This window comes from Paroedura picta, chromosome 11 (assembly GCF_049243985.1).
Source record: "Paroedura picta isolate Pp20150507F chromosome 11, Ppicta_v3.0, whole genome shotgun sequence".
Classification (NCBI taxonomy): Eukaryota; Metazoa; Chordata; class Lepidosauria; order Squamata; family Gekkonidae; genus Paroedura; species Paroedura picta.
This window is the reverse complement of record NC_135379.1, coordinates 14,285,107-14,311,582: the sequence shown is the minus strand read 5'-3', so window position 1 is coordinate 14,311,582 and position 26,476 is coordinate 14,285,107. Positions and strand designations below refer to the sequence as shown.

General features: G+C 48.0%; 2 protein-coding genes across 10 annotated transcripts in view; both read right to left on the bottom strand.

Moving 5' to 3' along the window:
* ABI1 (abl interactor 1) overlaps positions 1-6,005 on the bottom strand; it is a 111,791-nt gene extending 105,786 nt beyond the window's left edge. For 6 of the 9 annotated variants that reach the window (XM_077302722.1, XM_077302726.1, XM_077302728.1 and 3 more), the window contains exon 1: positions 5,715-5,984. In XM_077302722.1, coding sequence (XP_077158837.1) covers positions 5,715-5,831 — 117 coding nt within the window. In that variant the 5' untranslated portion in view covers positions 5,832-5,984. Of the gene's footprint in view, positions 1-5,714 lie in introns of all 9 variants that reach the window. The other 3 variants (XM_077302729.1, XM_077302731.1, XM_077302724.1) reach the window with 3 other exon arrangements.
* An 11,504-nt stretch (positions 6,006-17,509) lies between these two features.
* Positions 17,510-21,147, bottom strand: LOC143820753 (uncharacterized). The gene is made up of 4 exons (XM_077303958.1): positions 19,172-21,147; positions 18,619-18,702; positions 18,358-18,441; positions 17,510-18,078 (listed from the first exon to the last, which is right to left on the bottom strand). The coding sequence occupies exons 1-4, from the start codon at positions 19,791-19,793 to the stop codon at positions 17,579-17,581; spliced, it is 1,290 nt and encodes a 429-aa protein (XP_077160073.1). The 5' UTR covers positions 19,794-21,147; the 3' UTR covers positions 17,510-17,578.
* Between the last annotated feature and the right edge of the window lie 5,329 nt (positions 21,148-26,476).

Sequence of the window (26,476 nt, the reverse complement as noted above, 5' to 3'; positions counted from 1 at the left end):
ACATTAAGCATTAGCTCCACACTGCCTCTTGTAAGTGTGTGGGTCTTTTTAGGTCTGCAAAGTGCACGCCCCTTTGCAGGAGCAAAGGATTTTATTCAAGTTCTTCATTTTACAGTTAAGCTGCCTGTCCTTGTAATAATGCAGCACCCTGAACTATTTCCCAAAAGGCACCTGTGGTGAGCTGAATCTGAGAAGACGGCCGTTGCGGGGATTTCAACGCTGGGCTCCAGGCTCTGAGTGCACACGCAGGGAGTCCTACGTTCTCATGTATGCGTTAATCACTAATCCTAGGCTGGCAGCAGCACCCTCCGAGCAAATCAATCCTCTAGGAGAGTAATCTCTGTACTAGACCAACTGCAGAGCAGATGGGCTTTGAGCAACGGCTGATGTACACTAAAAATCAAATCAGTATTATCAACTTGTTTATCGCTTTATAGTGAATTGGGCTAAGCCCACATCAGGCAGCAAAATTAGGTATTAACCTAAAAAAAACTGCATTCCACGCCTCCTTGTGCACCCCGCCCTTATTTAAATCGCGCTGATGGACGGCCACTTTTACGTTGAAGAGCGGAAGGGCCACAAGGAGAAATTCAAGATGAAGCCCTGACAGAGAGCAAGGCAAAGGCAGACACATCAGGGTAAAAGCCACATGGACTTAAACCTATTTGAAAACAGCACCCGATAACACAGCCAGACTGCCGCAATTATGCTAAAGCACACGGAAGGGGGGGGGGAAGGGGGGAAGAGACACCAACAGGTCAAAACATGTGCTGCTGTTACCACACCACTGTATTTGTCATATTTCCCATGAGTAACACCAAAAGCAACCTCGCCTGTTTCAAGCTTTTCTATCGGCAGCTTCCTTTGGGTGGAGCAAGTGCACTCCGAAGGAGGGGTAGGGGGGGAAGAAGCCTTAACCCTTTCGCCTTAGGAACGGGCAGAAAGGACTTCAAATCTAAGGCAAGGCGAGTACCTAGGGTTAAAACTTTCCTCTCTTTCCCCCAATCCCAGCAGACTGCCCAGAGCCGTATGGAAGGGCGGTATAAAAATCTAAAGAAAGAAAAAGAAAAAGGCAACCTTCCTTGCAAAGGAATATTCAAGCGGCGTTTTAGATTTTGGAAGACCTCTTCTCTGATTGTAAAATTGCAGGGAAACTGTTTGCAGGTTGCTTACTCACTGGAATGGCAGATTTCTCAAAGGAAAGCATTCTTAGCCTCGTATTGCGATTGCTATAACGTTGATACACGTGTGTGTGTGGGTGGGGTAACTTGTAACAACAGTTCCAATTAGGTCTCTGCTAGGTCTGTCCAAAACGGTCATGACTGGGGAAGGCACTGGCAAACCACCCCGTATTGAGTCTGCCATGAAAACGCTAGAGGGCGTCACCCCAAGGGTCAGACATGACCCGGTCCCTGCACAGGGGATACCTTTACCTTTTAGGTCTGTCCTACCAGACTAGACATTATTACCCCAAAACTAGATCCCTGTTAAACTGAAGGGGTGGGGAGGCATGCAGTACATTCCAGTCGATCCTGAGACGGATTCATGCTCAGTGACTTGCTCAAGATCTTCCTTAGTGCTGAGGAAGTACTTTCTGTTCTCCTGGATGGCTACTGTGCTTGTCATCCATCCTCTGTCTGTTAAGTTGAAAGTAGGCATAGGTAGAAGAAGAATTGGTTCTTATATGCCGCTTTTTCTGTACCCAAAGGTGTCTCAAAGCAGCTTACATCCGCCTTCCCTTTCCTCTCCCCACAACAGACACCCTGTGAGGTGGGTGAGGCTGAGAGAGCCCTGATATCACTGCTTGGTCAGAACAGTTTTATCAGTACTGGGCAAGCCCAAGGTCACCCAGCTGGCTGTATGTGGGGGAATGCAGAATCGAACCTGGCATGCCAGAATAGAAGTCCGCACTCCTAACTACTACACCAAACTGGCTCTCCCTTTAGTGTGCAATTTTCCCTACAACTACTCTAATCATTAGAAACTATGCATGCTCTGTCTCCCACAGATGTTAATATTCTGCTCTTTTGGGTGAGCAGGGACACACTGTCATAAAAGGGGCAGTGGCCGAAAAATCGAGTGAGCATGAAATGGCGCAAGCTGATACTAGGAACAAAACATGTGAAGAGTTCCAAGACATTCTGAGGTCAAAAGTTTTTCCCAGGGAAGCGAGCCACTGTTTCATTTCAGAAGCCTTCCAAAGACAGTAACAAACATTTTAAAAGGTCTTATGCAGCAGAGGCAGCATGGAGTAATGGACTAGGATCTGGAGACCCATGTTCAAGTCCCCGCTCCACCATGGGATGCTTGCTGAGTGGCTTTGAAGCAGTAACATACCCTACCTCATCAGTATTTTTGCAATGATAAAACAGAAGAGAGGAGAACAATGTCAACTGCTTGGGGTCCCCAAAAGTGAGAAGGCAGAATACAAATGCATGAAGCAAAACGTTATCAGCCTGCTACCAAATCATACGTGGAAACTGCACATTCAGCATTTTATTCACATAGATGAATGGGTTTTTAAGAGTCACAGGCAAGGGACTTATTGCAAAGAGAACGTATAGCTTGTCCTGTCCCAGCAGCCTGAGATGGCTAACAGCAAATATGAAGGTAGTGGAAAGTGCCATCAAGTTGCATCCAACTTACAGCAACCCTGTAGATTTCTCAAGACAAAGAGATGTTCAGAGGTGGTTTGCCATTGCCTGCCTCGGCAAAGCGGCCCTGCATGGCGGTCTCCTATCCAAATTAGGGCCAAGCCAGCTTAGTCTCCAAGCTCTGATGGAATTGAGCAAGTCTAGGCCATCCAGCTCATGACAACAGAAATTACACTCCAAAGAAATGTTCCCATTTCTATCACTTCCCTTGAGTGCTTCTCAGTTACCTGGCATCACCACCAGTAAGATTTATATTAGCACCAGTAAGAGTAGTATTATATGTCAGAGCTGGCAAGACGGAGCTCTTCCACCAAGCTTTTGGTTGGGGCCAATGACGGAAAACATCTGTGGTCCACCCCTACAAAACACGCCACTGAGTGACACCTAGTCTGGAGACTCATGGGCAGTGAATGTCTGGAGGCTGCCATGGCTTAATGTTGCTAATTAATTACTTACATTTTTTAATTTTTTTTACACTGCTAATGCTTATACTGGTTTTATTTTGTTAATTTTAAACCACTCTGTACATCACCCTAAGCCATATTGGGAGGGTTGGAAGAAATTCAATTGGGAGCCATACTGGGAGAAATTCAATAACTAATAATAATAATATTCCCCATATTACAAATACAATCTGAGAGTGAAAATTAGGAAATACCCTGAAACTTCAGTAGGAATGCGAGATCTGGACAAATGCCTCGTGCTCAGAAGCAAAAAAGCCTTAACACAGCTCCCCTTTGGATGTTACCAACAGAAGACCCACCAGTTGACAGGTCTTTTCCCCAGTGCGGAAAGCATGACAGTGCTTGTTGGCAACGTCCAAAGACTGTTCACAGTCATCCCAGTCCTTCCCTTTGGAATATATCACACATCTTAGTTTCCCAGTGTCTAATGGAAAACCCACATACAGCCGTTTATCTAAATACCAAGTCCACTCAATGAATGAATACAATGGGTCAGATCTTACCCACTACAGGGCGGACAGAGAAACTTCTAACAGGACAACTTATGCTATCTTGTTTCCCTTACAGGGGGGGAAGGATACTCTAAAGCAGGGGTAGTCAACCTGTGGTCCTTCATTCGCTGGCAGGGGCTCATGGGAATTGTAGTCCATGGACATCTGGAGGACCACAGGTTGACTACCTCTGCTCTAAAGCTAAGCACTACTTGTAACTTATGGCTCCTTTACCAGCAAACTTGATATGCATAAATGTAGCCCTGACAAACTGCATTAGACATTAGGGGTGAGCAGGTCATTTCTGAACAGGAAAAAGAGCATTCGGGGATGGTCCATCTCCAGCTTCGAGAGAGAAGAGCCACAAGGAGCTATCAGAGATCAACTGAGGAGACCGAATGTGAAGGATTGGGTTGCAGCCTTTCTCCATAGAGCCACTTATGGTTAAAAATGAATTCCTCTCTCCTCTATTTACAAAGGTCTGCTGCCATCACTTTTAGGTTGTCCCTGATCTGTGGCTAGGGATCAAGATACAAACCTACAGGTAAAGGGGAAACTATGTCCAGCGATATTATAGGGAACCGTGAGATGGCCATGTTTTCCCACAATGCTGTGCACAGCAGGGGACATTCAGGAGACAATTAGTAGAGAGCTCTGCATGCAGACACTTAAGAAGGTAGTTAAAGCAGAGGACAAGGCCAGGGTGTAAAAAATTACTTAGGAAATAGGTGTGTTAAAGTAGAGATCTGCATCTAGGCAAACAGATGTAGCATTCAACAGGTTCCATAATGCTTTTACCTAGGCAAAACAGGGACTGTGTATAATCTGTATTATTATAAACATTAGTTTGAAAGCAAGGGTAAAAATGAGGGTTTGCAGCAATCGCATTAAGAAGTAGGGCTGTAGTGAGACAGGGGGGGAGGGGACAAGGAATTTTTTTTAATCATTTCCTTATTATAATAAATTCACATGCGAGATTCTCTAGCTCTACAAGTCCAAGCCGTAGAATGCTTTAATTATGAAAGAAGCAGGCTCAGCCCTAGGGGAGGAATAGCCATACACCTGAAAAAATCACGCTCTCCCCTTTCACTTTCTCTATACCTGTGGTTCAATTCTCCCAAACCATGATGATTTTAGCAATCAAATACCACCACAGCATCATGCCAGGAGTGCAATTCATTTGCAAAAAAAAAGAAGAAGAAAAGAATCACATGCCAAATATTAAATAAACAGTGTCCACGGGGGGATTCGCTTACATTATTAAATTACATGAAGTGATGTGGAGTGTGCGTGTGCATGATTGAGGGATTCTTCCTCCCCCCCACCCTTGCTTTCCCCTCTTCCCCTGTACATTTTCAGACCGCTTCACGCCCCTACCTTGCCCTGCTAAGCCAGGCTTCCCAATCCACTTCCGAAGCCCTTCCACAACCACTATGCCAGCATCCAGCCTGGTCCCACTGGCCTTCCCCCAAGCCCCCCAGGCCGATCTTATGCTCTCTGTTCCTAGATGCCTCTTGCAAAAGGGGCTCATCTTTTTAAAAGCGAGAGGAGAGGAGGAAGAGGAAAGGGGAGAAAACACACACACACACACTACAGGCGTGCAACTCATGACAATATTTGAGGCTTGTCAGATTCCAAAAGAGGGTCGAAGGGAGAGCCGCCGCAGCAGCAGGGGGCCAGAAGCCCTCGGAGGAAGAGGGACATGCAAGGCCTTTCCTAAACCCGTGCACCATCCCCACCCACCCCCCGCTTTCCGCACAGACAACAAAACCCGGGGAGGTCTGCCCGGGCGCCTCGTCCGAAGCCCCCCTGGGGACAGACCCACCCTCGACGGAGCAGGAGCAGGAGCAGGAGGCGGCGGGGCGGGGAGGACGAGGAGGAAGCCCCGCTCGGTTCAAAAGTTTAACAAGGGGCCAAGGGGGAAGGGCGATGCCCGGGAGCCGCGGCTGCCGGGTCGGAGCCCGTTTCCTGCAGGGGCCGGAGCGGCGGGCGGCTGCCTTCTCCAGGAAGGAAGGAAGGAAGGAGGGAAGGAAAGGAGCCGGCCGCCCCGTCCAGGAGGCGCCCGGCTGGGCTGGGCTGGGCTGCCTGGGCTGGGCCGGGCTTACCTGGATGTAGTTGTTCTCGCAGTAGTCGGCGACCCTGGTGAGGTTCTGGTGGCTCTCGAGCAGCGCCCGCTTGCCCGACGGGATCTCCTCCTCTAGCAACATCTGCAGCTCTGCCATTTTCGCCCCCTCCGCATCGCTTCCTCCGGCGGCAAAGAGACGGCGGCGGCGGCACCAGCAGCAGCAGCAGCAGCAGCGCCGCGAGCCGCCCCAGCCCGCCTGGTATTGTGGGAGGCCTCCGCCTTCGCCGCGCAGGGAGAGCAAGGCAGAGAGAGAGAGAGAGAGAGAGAGAGAGAGACTTTCCCCGCCCACCCGCCTGCCTGCCTGCCTGCCTGCCTGCCTGCCTCGCCTCGGCCTGGCCAGGCCAGGCCTCCTCGCCGCTGCCGCCGCCGCCGTCCCGAAGCTTGCCGGGAGTTGTAGTCCTGGGTTGATGTGAAGGAGCAGAACCCAATTATTTTTTTTTATTTCTCTATCTATTTATTTACGTATTGCATTTATATACCGCCCTCCCCTGAGGCTCAGGGCGGTTTGCAAGTTAAAATTGATATTCTCTTGTTAATGGTTGTCATCACAATTGCTGTGATTTCTGTTGGATACCAAAAACTGAGTTCGATGTATGGGGGGGGAAGGGGGTTGCGTTCCATGTGAGCCTCAGGGGAGGGCGGTGTACAAATGTAAATAATATAATATAAAATTAAAAAAATAAATGAAACATAGCCAAACATAAGGTGACCAGATTGTCCCACTTTTGGAGGGACATCTGGGGGTACCTGGCAGATTGTACTTATGTTGAAATTTTAAAATATATATATTACAATACTATTTTTGCATTCTGTGCGTTCTATGAAACTTTTTGTTGCTCTATATAGACCAACGTTTTAATCAAGAACCCCCCCCCAGTCAATGGTGTCTCGCTTTACCAATTTTTTGGTATTTATTTCACCCTGGTGCTAAAGAAGCAGCTATTTAGATAGAATCTAAGAATCCTGAGGCTCCACTTGTCAGATCAGACCCCTGTTTTTCTGGAGTAAAGGTAAAAGATATAGATGTTGACGCTTGGGTTTGGCTTATTAGTATAGTAGAATCTTCACCCCTAGGTGGACTTAGAGCTCACTTTAATGGACATGCAGCATGCAGAGAAAAGAGTGTGAGCCTGGCCCAGAAATGTCCTGGGAAGGACAACTGATGGAATTTTCCTGGATGAACTGTATAAAAGACTGCTTTGGACTAGCAAGTTTTGAGTAAGGTCTTGGCTTTCACCAAAGAAGGCTAAGCTTTGCTCCTGTTTGCGCAAAGAGAAACTTTCTTACTGAAGTCTGTCTGTGAAACTTATTTGGCCTAACAGAACAATACAGATAAATTGGTAGCCATGGTAATGCTAATCACAATGGGACAAATAGTACAATTGAACAATAGACGGGTAATGAGAACAGCAATTCACACTGAGGTGTACTGATGATCCTGTGGCACCTTTACGACCAACCAAGTTTGATTCAAGGGATGAGCTTTCGTGGAGAAGGTGGGGAGGGGAGGAACCCCAGGTGGGCATGTACACAGCTCTGCTTCCCAACCATATTCTGCATGATTTGGCTACTTCTGGGGTTTCTCGAAGCCTGAAGACTGTTTCAGGGGGTTCTCAACAGTCAAAAAGTCAAGAAAGGCTGTTCTGTAGTCTCTTGGAGGGGAATTTTAGGTTGGGGTATATACAATGAGGAGTTCACGGGAATGAATAATTGGGAAATCCTCTAGTACAAGAAAGTAATATTTCTGACAAAATGAGCATCTTCATTATCACTGGATCCAGTGAGCTTCAGGGAAGTTGTATTTGCCAATACGATCCCTTGCAGACTCAGGTTGCTTACACACAAATGCCCAAATACACTCAGGACTGGTTTAAGAGTTTGTGGGGCCCGTAGCACCAGAGAGTAAGTATTCATGGGGTCCTAACAGTTGCAATGGCAGCAGCCAGACTGGGGGCAGAGGGTCTCCCACAGTGGAAGGGGGTGTCACTCTGAGTGTCCTTAAAGAAGGAAAAGGGGGGAGGTAAGAGACGACAGCACTGATCCATGAGAACGGGGGAGGCCCTGCATGGGGCCCCTGGAAGTGTGGAGCTCATAGTACACGCTACATGTACTACATAGATAAACCGTCCCTGAACACACCCCTTTGCCATGCTGGTGGCAGTAGCCTGTGGAGATTGCACCAAGGCCCCCACAGCTGCAGCCTCCCTTTCCTTTCCCAACTGAGCCGCACTGTAAAGCTTCCGTGCAGCTCAGCTGGGAAAAGACAAGGCAGAAAACATGAAGGTTTGCCAGCTGCCGGTCGAGAAATCCCAGGAGATTTTGTGTGGATTTTAGGATTTGGAAAGACGAGGGACCCCAGCAGGGTAAAATACCAAAGAGTCCATATTCCCAAACAGACATTCTCTCCAGGAGAACTGATCCCTGCCCCTGAAGATCACTTATAATTATGGGAGGCCTCAAGGCACTGCCTGGAGGTTGGCAAGCCTTAAAGGACTATGGCCGGGGCATATGCAGCATTAGCTCTGCAGTTTTGAAGGTGGTGCTTTGCTGTAGTGGCTGCAGGTGGAGCATCCTCCTGGAGTCACCAGGCAATTTCTCCTGTGATCCAGATCAAAGAAGGTGATTCTTTGATCTTGTTCAAAGGGGAAAGCCCCAGGGAGCCCATGAGCCCTGTTCAGAATGAGCAAGACTTTGTATGAATGCTCTGACTTAAAATGGAGGTGGGGGGTGGCTTCCGGCATTCCCCTTCTCATGTGGAAGCAGCCTTGTACATGACGTGAGCATCATGCAAAGCTCCTGGGCTTGTGCACATTTTGGAAACACAGGTGGGAAATACGAAGTCAGGAGCCGCTCTCTGAAGCACTAGGTGATCAGGCTGCAACAGGGAAGAGAACAGGAATTTAAAAGAGCGGAGCAGAAAAATGCAGTATTGAGTCCAAACTAATATTAACACTTGATCACCATGGGGACTGCTAGCCAAACAGATGGAAACTCATTCCTCAAGTGTCATTGGGACCTGATTTAGACTAGGAGGACTCCAGCCAGTTTGAAACAGCCCTAGGAGGGTGTTGCTTGCTCCCTGAGAGGCTGCATGTGCACTGGATGTGCCCCTCAGGGCAAATAACACCGCAGATTGGGAGAATGGCACAAGGGCAGGCGGGTGCTTTGGAATTTCATTGCCATGGAAGACTCATGGCTGGTGTCCTCCTCCATGTCCTTGCGGCGATTACAAACAAACAATTAAATGCAACTTGTAGTTTGTGCCTCGAGGTTTAAAAACAAGTAATAGGAGAAGAATAAGAGTGGTTGTATTTCATTCACCGCAATTCTCCTTTCAGTGTCTATGGTAGGCCAATATGGTGCCCATGGCTGTGGTTTAGGGAACTAGGCAGGGCCATTGTGAAGGCAGGACCAGGCAAATATAGGGAGTATCTGCCTTGGTGCGTGGGTGGGTGGGTGTGCATATGCAGGTGCATGTCCACACATTAGTTACCCAGCTCCTCTTGATCTTCTCTCTGTGTGTTTTATCCTCCAACTGGTTGATGTCACCTTCTCTGTTTCTTTCATCTACCTTAGTCTTCTCCTCTCTTTCTCTATGTTGTTTCACATTAACCTTCTTCTTGTCTGTATATCTATGCTTACTAGCATTGCCAACTTTCAGGTGGAGACTGGGCATACCCTAGAATTACACCTCCTTTCCAGACTGCAGAGATCAGTTCCCCTGTGGAAAATGGCTGCTTTGGGGGGGTGGACTCCATAACATTATACCTCATTGAGGTCCTTTCCCTTCCCGGATCCCACCCTTCCCAAACTCCAGCCCCAAATCTCCAGAAATTTCTCAACCCAGAGTAGGCAGCCATTGCAAAGTTTGCCACTGAACTCTACCTAAATCTCTAGTGGCATGGTCCTAAAGAGAATGACACCTTTCTCAATCCACTGAAGTCATTGGGCTTTGAAAGGTGTGGACTGCACTATCATTTCCCTCTGGTTCTTCGCTATGAGCGGCCGCATGATGCGCCCAACCCACTGAAATTCAAAACAGTCCTCGTTGCTGGACTTTAACCTTTACCAGGGTATGCTGAGATCTGTACTACATACAATTACAACATTTTTGTGGGAGGTTTTTCTTTATTTTTGTTTTTTGCAGTTGGCACTAATTGGCATTCTGGGAGTGCCACAAAACTGAACAGCCTGTCACAATCCTTTTGATGTTCTCTCCACATGGAAATCAATCAGCATGGCGCCATAAGCAAAGCAGATGGTGAGGTGTTGTAATCTAGGCTGCCATCCTGAACTGCACAGGGCTAGCTACAAAGTCACAGTCCTGGTAACATGAGAAAGAAGTGTTGGAAGAGAAGGAGAATATGCCTTGCTGCAAACTCCAGTGGTGTTATAATCAGGATTCCTGGAGGGTTTTCAACATTTCCATTCATACCTTCATTCTTCAGTATTAATTCTGCCCTTTCACAGCTGTGAAGAATAGTCTAGAGCAGGGGCTAAGCAGGGGTAGTCAAACTGCGGCTCTCCAGATGTCCATGGACTACAATTCCCAGAAGCCCCTGCCAGCATTCGCTGGCAGGGGCCCCTGGGAATTGTAGTCCATGGACATCTGGAGGGCCGCAGTTTGATTACCCCTGGACAGTGTCTGAGGAATACCTCCAAACAGATTCACTCCAGATGGGATCTATTTCGTGTCACATTCTGGCTGCACAAAACAGCACTGCGTGCAGCAGGACTTACATCTTAGTAAACATGCACCAGGTTGGATCATTAGTGTGATCTGATATCCTTATTTGTTTAAAAAAATTCTTACACAGCTTTCTACATGAGGGAACTCAAGCAGGCTCACACTGTAAATAAAGCATAGACGTACATAAAACACATCAAAGGCTATTGATTGAAATTACAATTTAAGATAGCTGATAGGCCGAGAAACTCAACTACTGAAATGCTGTCCTAAATGAAACCACCTTCAGCTGCCTCCCAAAGATCGAGAGCGAGGGGGATGAGGTGCACTTCCCTGGGAATATTGTTCTATAACTGTGGGGCTGCCACCAAGAAGGCCTCGTTTTGTGCCCCTGCCGTATGAATTTCTTTGTTTGATGCCACCTTTGTATGGCTGAAGCTACCTTTTATGGCTTGGTTGATAGGCAGAGCAATATCACATTGTAGATTAAAAAGAACGAGAGTCAAGGGAAGCTTCCCACTTCAACTATACCCATGCTGACAATCCAGCCATACCACTAGGTTCCGGTTCCTTGTTCTTAGAATCCACAACACAATAAATGAAACTAAGTGAAATTGGTGGGCAGAGGCAGACCAGTCATTTAACTTGCAGGGAAAGTTCCCAGTGAACTCTGCCCTCGAGGGTCACTAATAGTCAGAAGTAAGCAAAGGTAAGCCCCAAAGGTAAGCCCCAAGCCCCAAGATTCTGACTAATAGTCAGAAGCAAGCAAAGGTAAGCCCCAAGCTTCCACTTTGGCCTGGAACTTTCCACTAATAATCTGTGTCAGATCACCAATGGCCTCCTTCTGCTCAGCCACTCGTTTCTGTGTCTTGGCTGAAAATGGAAAACTAGAATAATTTTGAAGAGACAGGACTTGAGTCGAGTCTAATGCTATGGAGTCTGCCCTCCGAAGCAGCCATGTTCTCCAGAGCTGAGATATAACTCCAGGGCATCCCCAGGTTCCACTTGCGGACCGGCATCTCTGGACTGCCCAGGAATGTAGTGAAAATAATACAATAATGCCTGCCAAATACGTTTCAGAATTAGGGCTGCCAAACCTCCAGGTGTTTGCTGGAGGCCTCCAATTATTGACATTTATCCGTTCACCTGAAGAAAATAGTCACTTTTGAAAGTGGAGTCTGTGGTATTATACTCCGCTTAAGCCCCTCCCCTCCCCAAACCCCGCCTCCCTCAGACTCCATTCCAAAATCTACTAGTATTTCCCAACCTGGAACTGGCAACCATATTCAGGGCTGGGTTTTTTCCCCTCTCAGTGCAATATTTAGCAAGGTTACACTCTTCAAATTAAGTCCCTTGAAGCGAATTCGTTCAGATGGATGTAATAACATTTAGGACTGCATAAAATCCCCCGTTTCCCTCATCGCAAAGCAGGGCCTTCCTATATGCCCGTCCGACTCCCGGCATTCTTCCTTGGAACCCAGAATGAACAACTTTGCTGGTATTAAATTCAGCAATAATATGCTGAGCTTTGTTCTGTATTCCACTGCATTTGCAAGACTCGCTGCAAGGTAAGCTAGGCCATCTCAGTATATTAAAAAATTCAACTATTTTTTCCCCATTTTAATTCACAAAGGCGATTCTATTTCGAATCGATGAACCTCGGATATTTCCTCAGCCGCAGGATCCGATGAAAGCTGTTTCATCCTGCCCGCTTCCCATTCCTCCCTAATCTCAAACATTCTGATGCTAAATGCAACAGGGGTGTGTGTGTTGGTGAAGGAGCTGGGCCTCTCTTCCTCTCTCTGGCCTTGGTGTGCAAAGATCTGGCTTTGAGCTCAGCGACAGCTTCCCCTGCTCATGGTGGAGTATCATGCCTGGGAAGAAGCACCCTTTTTCTGACTTCTTGCACTCCCTAGCTGGTCAACACAGCCCACTCTGATTCTCGTTGCTAGGCAGCCCAAAGCATTCGCAGTTGCTAGAGCAAGCACACTCAAGCCAGTCATCGCTAGGCAGCTGAAGCTGGTGGGAAGCCCAGAAATAAATACAAGACTGTGTCGGAAAAGGCATTGCCTGGTGTACAAAGCAGAAGGCCCTGCAGGGGGCAGCAAGATCGGCTATGGAGGTCAGCACCTTCTCCCCTGTTCGGTGCCATTCCATTCCTCCTGTCTCCAGATGGCTACTCTTGGGGGAATTTCCCCCTTCTTCTCAGGAATGTCTTCTCGGGAATGTCACACTCAGGTTCGCCCTCTCTGTCAGCCAGAGATGTCATTAGGACCGTATTTCTGCCTCTCCTCTTTCTTATCAAGTAGATTAATTCCTAAATAAACCTTTATCTATTTTTTAATCAGGCTGTGCACCCTTGCTGTGTTTATTACTCTGCCAACAGATGGCTGGACTGAGAAAGGACAAGATAGAAGGAAGGGACAAAAACAAGCTGTGTGACAGCACCTCCTTATGTGACTGGCCCTTTATCCCCTTATCAATGAATATGTCAATTGTTTGTCCTCTCTGTGCCAATCTCCCAGTATTGTCTCGTCCTTTTTCCAGTGTTTCTCTCTTCCAATCTTCTTTTCCCCCCACACCAACACATATATAAGTTTGGATCCTTTTGAGTCCCCTCCCCCTTTCTTCTTGAAGGCATGTGCTCTTTCAGGAAATTAGATGTTATAAAACTAAAAGTTATGTTGCTATAAGATTTATAGAGGGAAGAATACACATGCAAGAGGGCTTTGGGGGGGTTGTAAAAGGTAGATGAGGAGTCAAAAGATGAATACTTTCTATCTGATCTTTCAGGGGTAGTCAAATTGCACCCCTCCAGATGTCCATGGACTACAATGGACATCTGGAGGGGCTCATGGGAATTGTAGTCCATGGACATCTGGAGGGCCGCAGTTTGACTACCAAAATCTAGCTGATCTTTTAGAATCCGTGATTTGCTTTCTGGAACAGAAAGCAACAGAGACAACAAATGTATTACTGGAAGAGTTTCCTTTCCAAGTGCAGCGAAAACAGACCCAGCAGTGTGGAAATTATTTAATTTGTGGGTCAATGGGTCAAGGGCACTGTGACTGGAAGAGCAGCTCTCAGAAAAGGAATCTCCTTCGATGCAGCTTTGAATGTTGATTAAATAATTTAATGAACGGTATACGGCTATAGTATCTAGGCCCCCTTTTCCAGTCTGTTCCACAAGATTAGAAAGTTATTAAATTGTAAGTTACCTTTCCTATTTTTCAGAATTTAGGGCCATTTCGCACAGAGCTCAAAGTTGCTATTTGGTTGCCGTTTGTGAAAGCGCTACTTCAAGTAGCGAAATGTAACTAGCCGTGCCCGTAACGCACAGCTGCGGTTTTTGCGGAATTTGGCACTTTCACTTCTCGCCACTTTCGTAACCCACAGGCTTCCGGTTCTCCGTCTTATCGCTACAAAGGAGGTCCCTTTTTAGCGCTTCTGGCCTCCCGTGCCCGTCAATCAAACTGCAGGCACACCTTTGACCTCGACCCTGAAGCCGAACTTGTCGGGGTTCCCTTTTTTTTTAAAAAACCCAGGAAACCCCGTAGCAACGCGTTATCGTCCAATCATTGGCGCCCTTGGAACGTGTTTTCTATTGTTTTCTAGGAACCAGATGCATTGACATGTTTGATTGGTTAATCCCCGCCCACAGTACACGCCCACAGGTTACCTGCTTATATGCACCTGGGCAGACACGCGGTCGGCCTCACTCTTTTGTTTGCGTAGCCTACTGCCCGCAGCACAGGTCAACGTTGCAATGGAGAGGCTTATTTTTCAATTGCTGGCTTACATGCTCGCGGTGGTCCAGCGCATGAATATCGCCTTGTCGCGTCGGACGTCTGCTATCGCGGAGTACCGAGAACGGGTGGCCGGAACGCTGACCAGCAGCAGAAGACGTTCTGTAAGGGTAACCATGGCGGCCAAGAAACGCTGGCAAGCTCTGGCAGAGGTCCGGTTCCCCAGACAGTTCTGGGTGGACGAACGATCCTCTGACTGGTGGGAGAATTTTGTGTGGACTCGCTGGGATGATGACCACTGGATTGCCAACTTCAGGATGTCGAGGGGGACATTTTTTGAACTCGTGGAGGCTCTACGTGGACGCATGGAGAGGCAAGTCACTGGCATGCGGCGCCCCGTTCCAGTTGAAAAAAGGGTGGCTGCCGCATTGTGGTACTTGGCCACCCCTCAGTACTTCCGGACAGTAGCCCAGCAATTCGGACTCGGAGTCACTACGGTTGGCGATATCCTTAAGGAGTTCTGCCTCGCCATGGAGGCGGAATTGTTCAGCAAAGTCGTGTGCCTCGGAGACCGGCTTGGAGCGGTGAGTGTCATTCTATCCCCTTTGCCCTTTAAATTTTTTTTCTTGTTTGACAGGTCAGCAACGAAGACGCGATACACCCCACGCTGACATGCCATGGCTTATATTCTTTTCTTTCCCTTATTCCAGAGTATGGACGGGTTTGCCAGGCTTGGATTCCCGCATTGTTTTGCGGCCGTCGATGGAAGCCACATCCCTATCCGTGCCCCCGGGGGAAGCATAAAAGAGTACGGGAACAGGAAGGACTTTTGCTCTGTTCTCCTGCAAGGAACAGTGGACTTCTCCGGCCGGTTTATCGATGCCGAGGTGGGGTGGAGTGGCAGGAGGCATGATGCCCTTGTTTTCAGGGAATCCAACCTCAGGAAAGCCATGGACGAAGGGGTCTTTGTTCCAGGAAACCCCACCGCCACCATTGAGGGCGTGCGTGTGCCGGCGTTGGTCCTCGGGGACGGAGCCTACCCATTACGACGCTGGCTCATGACTCCCTACAAGCGGCCAAGGACGGACGTGCAGAGCCACTACAACCTCAGTCACTCCCGGGCAAGGAATGTAGTGGAGCGTGCCTTTGGACGTTTGAAGTCACGGTTCCGTTGTTTAATGTCACGACTCCATGTACATATTGACAATGTGACTCCGCTGATAATCGCATGTGTGATTTTGCACAACATATGCGAGGACAAGGGACATAACATCCCCTTCCCTGAGGACGAACCTGAACCTGTAGTCCTTCAGGATACACAGGACATCCCTGAAGCAAGGAGAAAAAGGATATATGCTGAGGGGTGCAAGGTTCGGGACGCCATAGCCACCCACATCTACAGAAACAGGAGGCGTGTTTAATTGTTTTTCCTACTCTGTTGTTGAATAAAGTTTTGTGTTCTTTGTTTAACCTTGTCTTGTGCGGTTTGTGTACTTTGCCAGCAAAAAAACGGGGATTCTCTGGTCCAAAAGCACTTTGACAGCCCTAAATGCTAACTCCCCACTGAAATTGACAAACACAATACGGAAGCGCTGAATGGGGAAAGTTCGGGGAGGCGGGTAGCCAGGAAGTATTGGCGACCCCTGTCAAACCGGAGGATCAATCCACTCATGTTCCAAGGAATAATTTTATTGGTGGGCAGCTTTGATACATTTAAAAAACGGGGTGGTCGATCGGAGCAACGCACGTTCGTTCCCTAACCGTCATTCCGAAGATGCCGAAGCCACGGAAGGGCTCCTTCTGGCAGCGCGCCGAGGCTGAGGCACTTCTGGAGCTTGTGCTACAATCAAAAAGTGTTGGCCGCCTAATGGCCAGCACCCATTGCCACACCAAGGGTGCCTACCTGGTGTTGGCTTCAAAGCTGAGGGAGAGGGGCTACGTCCGGACCTGGGAGCAGGTCCGGACAAAATTCAAGCGCCTTAAGCTGGACTTCCTAAACAGTCTGGAACAGTGGGGGGGGGATCCCGCAGCCAAGTGGGAGGACGGTCTTCCACGACCAGATGGTTAAAATATGGGAGAAGGCTGGGAAGCCCCCCCTGGACATGAGGAGGCATATGGGTGAGTGCTGCCCTCGTTGTGTTTTGCCCTTAAACATGCATGGAATGACTAGCTGCCTCTTTCCCCTACTGTCCCCAATGAAATTCGAGAAAGTATTTAGATGCTGTCAACCCCCTCAGACTTAGCCAGCCAGTACTGTAGAACCACTTTGGTTATGCGCTTAGACTCTAACTGTGGTGTGTCCACCAGCTGTGTTTCATCTCTGTTTTGTGTGCTTTTAATTATGATTTGTCTTTTTCTTTGCCCAGCCACACAATCACCATCCAAGCTGGCAACAGCACCTGAGCGTGAGGAGGGGGAGGAAGAGGGACCTTCCACCTCGGGACAGGCTGCAGGTGAGAGTTTTATGCCTGTGCGGGAGACCCATGTGTGTGTACCCCCATGGAGCCATATGGGAGCCTGCTGTGATGCTCCCATTTGAAGTGTTATTAAATTCTTTGTTTGATTTCTATAGCTGAAACTGTGGAGGCAAGGCTGCGTGCCATGGAGGCCAGAGTTACTTCCCTGGAGGCTCAAGTGGCAGAGCTGAAAGGGGAGATTGAGCAGCACAGGCAACAGAGGGAGGCGGAAGAACGTAGGTTATGTTCCCCACTGCCCAACTCATCTCACACTGTGGCTAAGGCCACTTAAAAGTGTATGCATGTAAACTAAAGAAATTTGAAAATATGTGTGGTACTAATGTGTACTTTTTCTCCCTCCCCACAGTTAAGAAGAAGGAGGACGAAGAGCTCTTCCGGCGCAAAGTTAGGGGGACCGTGGGACGGCTGTGCAGGAGAGTTAGGGCGATGGAAGGGGCTGGGGAGGGGAGCGGTGGGAACTGAGTTTTGTTTCCTGTTTGTGTTTTGGGGTAGGGGTTGGGGGGGGGGCTCCAAGTTTCATTCCCTAATGTTTTTCCCCTGTTAAATGTATACCTTTGTTAAAAAAAATAGGTTTTCCAGGGGGGTGGGGGGGGGGTGGTGCTGGTGGGGCTCCAAGTTTCATTCCCTAATGTTTTTCCCCTGTTAAAATGTTGTTTAAAATAAAATGTTATTACAAATTTTATAACAAGACTCCAGTGTGACTTCTTAAACTCGCACATATTTAACCCCACACCACACTCCTAAAACTCCTTGAACTAACACCCCTCCAACCTCCAACCCACACAGCAGTACCACAATATACACAATCACTAGAGAGGCCGCTTTCAGCCTTGCAGATTCTACAGTAGGGTACACAGAGACAGAGTCAAAAATATAAACTTTATTCAACAAACAACAAAACACAGATAACATGAAATAGAAAAAGTGGGCAAAACTAGGAGGGGGAGTACTTGTCTGCTGGTTTAATTTTTCTCTTTCCGAGAATAGTCCTCCTTCTTGTTTGGGTGGAGGCATTCTGAGAGGGAGTTGGTGGGGTGGGTGCTGGAAGTGGTGGTGTTGGTGTGGGTGGTGGTGGGGGGGCGATTTGTGGAGGGTAGGCCCTTTCCATGACCGCTACTGCCCTCTCCATGAGTCTCCTTATCAGTCGCACCTCCTCCACGCCTTCGCGTAGGATTTGGTTTGTCTCTCTAAGGACTGCCCTCAATTTTCTCCCCTCCTGGGCAATGAGTGTGAGCATGGCTTGGTCAGCGGCCGCGGCACGCCGTGACTCCTCATAGCAGTGCTCAAGGAGCCTCTCTCCCACGCTTGTCAAGACGGAGACGCGCCTCAGCCTGCCGCGTTCCCTCGTAAGCCTCTCCTCTGCTGGGAGCGCACCTCTAGGTGGTGGGCTGCCTGGAGGCAGGGGTGGTTCCTCCTCCTCATCTGAAAGAACCTCTGTTGGCAAAAAATGAGAAACAAAACTGTTAGTAACATCAAAAAAGTCAAAACACACCATGGTGGACATGGTGTCCTTTTTTGTCCCCGTGTTTTCCTGCCAAGAATTTAAACAATCCCCGGTGAGCACATGGCTATTGTTTGTTTGCCCATGTTGTGCTTTTACTTTTGCCTACTTTCACAGCAGGACTCTCAACAATTAAAAGGGAGCACATGGTTAGTGCCTAGCGACATTGTCCTGCAGCTATGGCTCGAAAGGAACAGGTCATGCACGCTCACCATCTTGAATCTGTATCCGCCTGCGCCGGGCAGGAGGTCCAAGCACCCCAGGCTGTTCCTCCTCCTGTGTTCCGGGTATGAAATCTGCAAAAAAAGGAAAAAAAAAAGATCTAGGACCAAAGGGTGGCAAAGCCAGCTTCAAAGCCTACACCAGCAACGCAGAGGGACTCTCTTCTTTCTCTTAGCAGTGCTGCTGCCCTGCACAAACAGAAAAGCACAAAGCAGTTAAAACAGCCCCCCCCTATTTTTACTAATACTTACCAATGTTAGTTGATGCCCCCGAATCACTATCCACGTCAGGTGCTGCTGGAGACTCTAGGGGCCCCGTCCCTGGCAACTGTGTCTCTGTGGACAAGAGCAGAAAATAGTGAAAAATGAGCAAGCATACACCATGAACCACAAAGCAAGCTCCCAAAGTAGTGAGCCAAAGTACTGCAGAAGGCCTATGGGCGAGGCATGCAGCAAATATTTTGGGGCTGTGGGTTAAACATGACCGTTTAAAATACTAACCACATCAAGCACTCCACAGCCAACCATCTTATTAAATCTTTTAAAAATTAAAATTAAATTATAACATTAAAACCGTTTCAAATAGTAACCACAGCAAGCACTCCACAGCCTACCTTCTTTTAAAATCTTTTAAAAATTAAATTATAAAATTATAAAATTAAAACCGTTTCAAATAGTAACCACAGCAAGCACTCCACAGCCTACCATCTTATGCGTTGCAACGAACACACGAGAAAACGATGCCCAAACGTCAGAACACACATTTGCTCAAAAGGAAATATAAAATAAAAAGAAAATCACTTACCGGAGGCAAGGGGCGTTTGCTCAGGAGCCTCCTCTTGCTCCCCAGGAGCGATGGCGATCAGGTCCAGCGTTACCGATTCCGCGGCTCGTTGCTGGACGGGGGGTGGAGGGCGAAAGCTGGACGAGGTTCCCTCGCCGGGATCCTCCTCAGCGGGTGGTTCCTCGACCGGGGCAGCCGGCTTCCGAACCACCTTAAGGCTCCGGCCGACGCGCTTCGGCCTGCCGGATCCTTCCCCGTCCCCGTACAGCTGGCGCTGCTCCTCGAAGTAGGGGCAGGTAACCTTTTCGTTGCCGGAACCCTTATTATGGTTCACGGCACGCATATACTCTGCCCTCATTGTCTTGGTCTTCGACCGGCATTCAAGGCCGGTCCTGTTGTGGCCCAGGGCGCGCATCTTAATAGCCACTTGTTCAAAAACCTCCCTATTCCTGTGGGAGGACTGGAACGCGTCCTGGATTTTCTCCTCCGAGAAAATCCCGATCAGGTCCCTGATCTCCGCGTCCCTCCAAGTAGGGCCACGGCCGGTTGCAGGGACGGACGAGGCTTGAGAAGACGATTCCATGTTGCTTTCGCTAGTAGCTGAGCAAAATGGTGGTGGGAGGTGCAGGGTGCAACGGATCATATACCTTCCCGCACACAAAGACAAAGGGACTAGCCGGCTCCTGATTGGTGGAGGGCAGCAGGGGACACGCACATTGGCCACATCAGGTCACATGTCACGTTCAAAACTCCTCGCGCGGGAACAGGATCTGCTCCTAATGGCCAGATTGGCGCCCTTGTTGTTTGACTTAACGCATGCGCGTATTCGTTTACACGCGAGAAGAGCAGTTTGAACATGCAGCGGGAGCCATTTTAGGAAAATGTCCGCCATTACACAAACGCATGCCGGTGTTCAACCGAGAGCAAGTGCGGCAGTACTCGGCAGTTCCCCAATAATATTCACCAGCCACAGCATAAATCAACCAAACATGACATGTTACTGGCGTACGTTCGTTGGCACGCTCAGAGGAATGTTTTTTAAAATGAACGGGGGACGGCGACTCCGCTTGCCGGAGGTCTAGCCGCCAATGGAAGGGGTTGTCCGCACCCAAGCACAAGCACGCACCGGGAACCACACAAAGACCCACTACACATAAGCCGCCCCTCATGATATCACCACGAATCATGTCTATTGAACCCCTGTAAGCTAAGCAGGAGACCGCGAGCGGCGACCGTTCGTTGGCACGCTCAGAGGAAAATTTTTTAAAATGAACGGGGGACGGCAACTCCGCTTGCCGGAGGTCTAGCCGCCAATGGAAGGGGTTGTCCGCACCCAAGCACAAGCACGCACCGGGAACCACACAAAGACCCACTACACATAAGCCGCCCCTCATGATATCACCACGAATCATGTCTATTGAACCCCTCTAAGCTAAGCAGGAGACTGCGAGCGGCGAACGTTCGTTGGCACGCTCAGAGGAAAATTTTTTAAAATGCTCCCTGTACGTTGACTCCGCTAGGACTGGCCGATGGTAGACGGGGTTTTAAGCTTTGGGCAAATTTTGGGAACGTGACGGTGTGTGCCACTGTGCTTGTGAAAAACTCTTGTGGTGTCCGGGCAGAATTTCCGAAAGTGATCGTGCTTGAAAGCCAGTCGCTGTCCCGTTGCCTCGTAGATCCCCGCTCGCTCGGAGAAAAAAAAAATGGCGAACAGTTCGCCGGAAGTTTGGAGGACAGGCTCGGGAGGAGGGACTTTGAAGAACCCGCAACAATGGTAACGCACAGGTCTTTAGCGCTAGTGTTGCAGATTGGTTGCAGGAGTGTATCGCTATCCGGAGGGTGAATCCAGTTTTCTGGATTCCCCTAGAAGCGCTACAACGAAGCGCTTTTGGCGGTTCGGTTTCAGGATTGTTGCAGATTGTTTACGACGTCGTGCGTTATGGCAAATTAGTAGCGTTTTCAATCAGCTACCATTGTGCTATTTTTAAGCCGTGGGAAATGCCCCTTAGTTTGCGTCCCTGTCCCGTGCTTGCATAAACACTTCCAGAAAGGCCCAAAGTATCAGTCCATTAACTAGTGAAAGGCATCCAAAGCAGCCATCATCTAACTCAGGGGTAGTCAACCTGTGGTCCTCCAGATGTCCATGGACTACAATTCCCATGAGCCCCTGCCAGCGTTTGCTGGCAGGGGCTCATGGGCATTGTAGTCCATGGACATATGGAGGACCACAGGTTGACTACCCCTGATCTAACTAGTAAGAGGCATCCAGGTTCTACAACTCAGGACTTTAGGCACTTATTTTATACGGTTAATGTTTTCTACTGTCACAGCCTGTGGCCATACACAATAAATTCTACTATTACTATTACTCATTATAAACAGAATGAAGGATTTCCCCCCCCCCCCACACACACACACACAACGTCTTCAGAAAACCTCTACTTTCACGTATGTGAGGCTATTTTTTGGTATTCTAACCAGCTTGGTGTAGCAGTTAGGAATGCAGACTTCTAATCTGTCGAGCCAGGTTCAATTCTGCACTCCCCCACATGCAGCCAGCACTGAGAAAGCTGTTCTGACCGAGCAGTAATATCAGGGCTCTCTCAGCCTCACCCATCTCACAGGGTATCTGTTGTGGGGAGAGGAAAGGGAAGGTGACTGTAAACCGCTTTGAGATTCCTTTGGGTAGAGAAAAGTGGCATATAAGAACCAACTCTTCTCCTTCTCCTCCTCTTTCTCTTTCTCCTTCTCCTTCTGTTGCAATTTTTCAGCACTGTCCCAAAATATTGATGGGCCAGACCCACCACTTCTGCTTTCTGATGTACAACACAGCTGAAACAAGGATCTTTGTCACATGGAAGAAAAATGATGACAGCGTCTTTTGCGAGCACAAAAATAGCATAAATGTTCAATCCCTTGTTTAATTCAAAGAACCAGCCCCCGCAGCTTGGCAGGTCTTAATAATCATTTGGGGCATAATGCTGGGGTCTCAAAATTAATCACAGAGCACACGCTAATTTGTTATCTCTTCCAAGATTACACCAAGGAGACCCTTGTAGTAAGTTCCTAAATAGAGTTACATATATCACTGTTCATAGAAGTCAGGGGGCTTTGTCAGGTATAACTCTGCTTAGGATCACGCTGTAAGAATCCATTTGGTTTAGGTTTGGTTTTGGTTGGGAGCAAGCCTAGGGGAGAAGTAGGCATGGCCTGCAGAATTCTACCTGTAGCATGATAAGCCTTCAATCGGAACTAAACGGGGCACAACACCGTCCCTCTCTTGCAGGCAAATATGCACCATGGTTTTCAGAAAAACATATTTCATGTCCACAATGTCAGTGCAATTGAAGATTATACAGTCCTTTTAAAATAAAAATGTAGGCCCTTTTTTGAGATATCCGTAAGTAAGACATCAGAAGACTGCTCTGCAAATACCACGGGGAGAAAAGAAGCATCCTTTGCCATCACATCAGAGCAAGGTCATTCGAGAAGGATGAGGGAGCAGCTGGGCACTTTTCCATCATGGCTGAATCCTGGCCTGGCTGAGAGACCCCTCCCCAGGGTCCTTTTCATTGTGGCTTAATTGACATCTGAATTGGGTTTGTTAATTGCTTCAAGCCATTTTCAGGATTCGTTCTTGGCTGGCTTGCAGGGAACAATGCACTAAATATGCAAAGAATGTTTTCTGAGGCTTTTTAAAAAGAAGAAAAAACCCAACGGGTTGAGTCCAAAAGAATGAATTGTGTGTGTGTGTGTGTGTTTGTGTGTTGCGGATGCGTTTGCTGTGTAGAGGACAGGATGCTCCTGGATCCCAGGACACCCCACCCCCTCTCCTCGTCTCAGAATAGACCTATCTCCCCTTCAGTAGTAATCAGTCTCAGCTCAATCATTTATTGCTTTTCAAAGTACCGTGTAAAAGTGAAGAGTGAGCCTTAATTAAAGTTAAAAGGGGTTACCAGTACTTGAAAGAATGTATGCATGACTCCCCAGAGGCCCCGTAATGGTCCTGGTAAAACAAGAGACTTTGGTTCAGTCCTCCAACCACATGCTTCAGATCAGCTCTTTAAAAAAAAAATACTGAGATACCAGGTCCAAACAAACAGCTTCAGCATACCACTAGTGCACAGCTGAATTCTCTGGGGACTTGTTAGCCTTCAGGGAAGCAATACATCCACATTCATCTGCCTTTTTTGGAAAGAGAGTGAGGTTGCAGAACAGCACTGTGGCAGTCCCTTTCTCTGTTACCCACCAGCAGCCTGGGGGAGTCAACCAAAGGTTGCCAGTCTCCAGGTTGGCTGGGCCTGGAGGTCTCAGAGTGATGTCCAGACTGAAGATATTCGTTCCCCCAGGGGAAATGCCAGCTCCAGGGGGCAGATTCTATAGTCTCACCTCCCAGCAGAGCACCACAAACCTAGGCTAATCTGTTATGGGGAATGAGGAATAAGATACAACCCAGATGTGAAATTTATTAACAAGTCAGGTCTTGATACTCTGGGATAAATAATGCCCCCCCTGTCTGTTTTGGATATAGGGCAGGGGTGGCCAAAATGTGGCTCTCCAGATGGGGTACATTGTGGCAAGTCCCGCAGAGACTCATGGGGATTGTTGTCCATGGACATCTGGAGAGCCGCAGTTTGGCCACCTCTGGTCTAGGGGAAGACTGAAGCCTCAAGTTGCTAATATCCAGGTGGCACCTGGAGATCCCTGCTATTACAGCTGATCTCCAGACAACCAAATACAGTTCTCTAGGAGGAAATGCTTAGGAGGGTGGACTCTATGACTTTATACCAATGGTTCTCAACCTTTCTAATGCCATGACCCTTTCATACAGTTCCTCATGTTGTGGTGACCCCCAACCATAAAATTATGCAAATGTTCTTTCACAGAAATTAAACTGAAACTGACCAATGGTGTGAAGATCCATTGTTCCTGATTGTATATAAATTGTTTTTTTCCCCCAGGGTTTCTCAGTTTAGTTCTGCCTCGTGTCCCATCATACCAATCTCACTCTTTTCCGCTGCTCCAGACACACGAATGTTGTACCCTGCAAGGCTGTTGTGTGGATGGCGCCCCCCGCCCCCAGCCAAGCTGCTTGCTCTGCTGCGACCCCTGTGAAAGGGACATTCGACCCCCAAAGGGGTCCCGACCCCCAGGTTGAGAACCACTGCTTTATACCCTGCTGAGACCCCTTCCCTCCCAAAACCCTGCCCTCTGCTGGCTTAACCCCCAAAACCTCCAGGTATTTCTCAACTCAGATCTGGCTACTCTACTAAAACCCCTTCCCCGACCCCCACCCTGAAATTCCAGTATAGGAATTTAGTTCCTCACAATTCCAATCTGGCACAGCAGGTTGGGGGAATTCAAACCCAACTTGTTAAAAACATGGCACTTCTAGATTAAGAGGAAATTAGGTTTACAGAAAAAATACGTCAATTCAAGGTTTCCTGTTTCAAAAGAAGTACTTTCCATGTTCTATCTACTGTGTAACAACCTCTTTTACATTTTTGGCCACTATATAGATCTGCTTTTCAGAGCTGTAATTCAAACTTTTCCCATTGTTAGTTATCATTGATGTAATAAGTGACATTTTCAGGTGCTCCACATTCTCAAGATGCCAGCTAATTAGTTCAGCAACTAAAACCATAGAAATGACTATCCTCACCATATATTGCTTTTAAATGAAAGGATTATAGCTTGCTACATCTCATTGTTCATCTCAATGTAATAATCAGATTATCAAAATATATCTGAAATACTTTATGAATATTTCACTGTAGAGATTTAGTTCACTTAGCATGATCATCATTAAACACCAAAGAGCTTCTTTTAATCCCCAATAAGCTCCTTTAAGATTTGCATAGTGGGGAAGGGCGGGGGGAGGGAATAAGAGCTACAGCAAGTAATCCTAAAATTTGTTGTTGTTATGTGCGAAGTCGTGTCCGACCCATCGCGACCCCATGGACAATGATCCTCCAGGCCTTCCTGTCCTCTACCATTCCCTGGAGTCCTTTTAAGTTTGCACCTACTGCTTCAGTGACTCCATCCATCCACCTCATTCTCTGTCGTCCCCTTCTTCTTTTGCCCTCGATCTCTCCCAGCATTAGGCTCTTCTCCAGGGAGTCCTTCCTTCTCATGAGGTGGCCAAAGTATTTGAGTTTCATCTTCAGGATCTGGCCTTCTAAAGAGCAGTCAGGGCTGATCTCCTCTAAGACTGACCGGTTTGTTCGCCTTGCAGTCCAAGGGACTCGCAAGAGTCTTCTCCAGCACCAGAGTTCAAAAGCCTCAATTCTTTGACGCTCGGCCTTCCTTATGGTCCAACTTTCGCAGCCATACATTGCAACTGGGAATACCATAGCCTTGACTAAACGCACTTTTGTTGGTAGGCTGATGTCTCTGCTTTTTAGGATGCTGTCTAGATTTGCCATAGCTTTCCTCCCCAGGAGCAAGCGTCTTTTAATTTCTTTGCTGCAGTCCCCATCTGCAGTGATCTTGGAGCCGAGGAAAATAAAATCTGTCACTATCTCCATCTCCATTTCTTCCCCATCTACCCCATCTATTTGCCAGGAAATCCTAAAATACAACCCATTAATTCTTTGGTTGCAATTATAGTTCAATACCACATGGTGGCACTATTTGAATATTTGTGACATCCATGTGTCAAGTGACATCCATGTGTCTGCTAGTATGGATTAAAATTGAAGTCCCATGAGCCCCTGAGAGGTATAGCTCCCTGAAAGGAGCTCATGGGAATTGTAGTCCATGGACATCTGGCGGACCACAATTGCCCACCCGTGGTTTAAATAATTATCTTGCAAACTCATGCCGTATCTTCCTTGGAGCACGAGCTTGCCATGTTTGAAGCACTGTATTTCCCATTCACAGACACAGAGACACACCAGGGGTACTATCAGTGGAAGGTGGCATGTGTAGTATGTTCTTGTCACAGCTGACTTATGGTGACCCAATGGGGTTTTCAAGGCAAGAGGCAGTAAGAGGAGGTTTGCCATTGCCTGCCTCCAGGTCTCCTTGGTTTTGGCCACTCTGTAGCAGAATGTTGAACTGGATGGGCCATTGGCCTGATCCAACATGGCTTCTCTCAAGTTCTTCTGTCTCAACCCTGGTATTTCTTAGTGGTCTCCCATCCAAATACTAGCCAGGGCTGATCCCGCTTAAGCTTCTGAGATCTGATGAGATCAAGTTAGCCTGAGCTATCCAGGTCATGGCCGAAACACTTTACCCCTGGCCAAATCTCAGAAGATAAAGACTTTACTCAGACTGAGGTTGCAGAATTTATATCATTTCAGAGGGCAGGTGCAAAAGTGCATC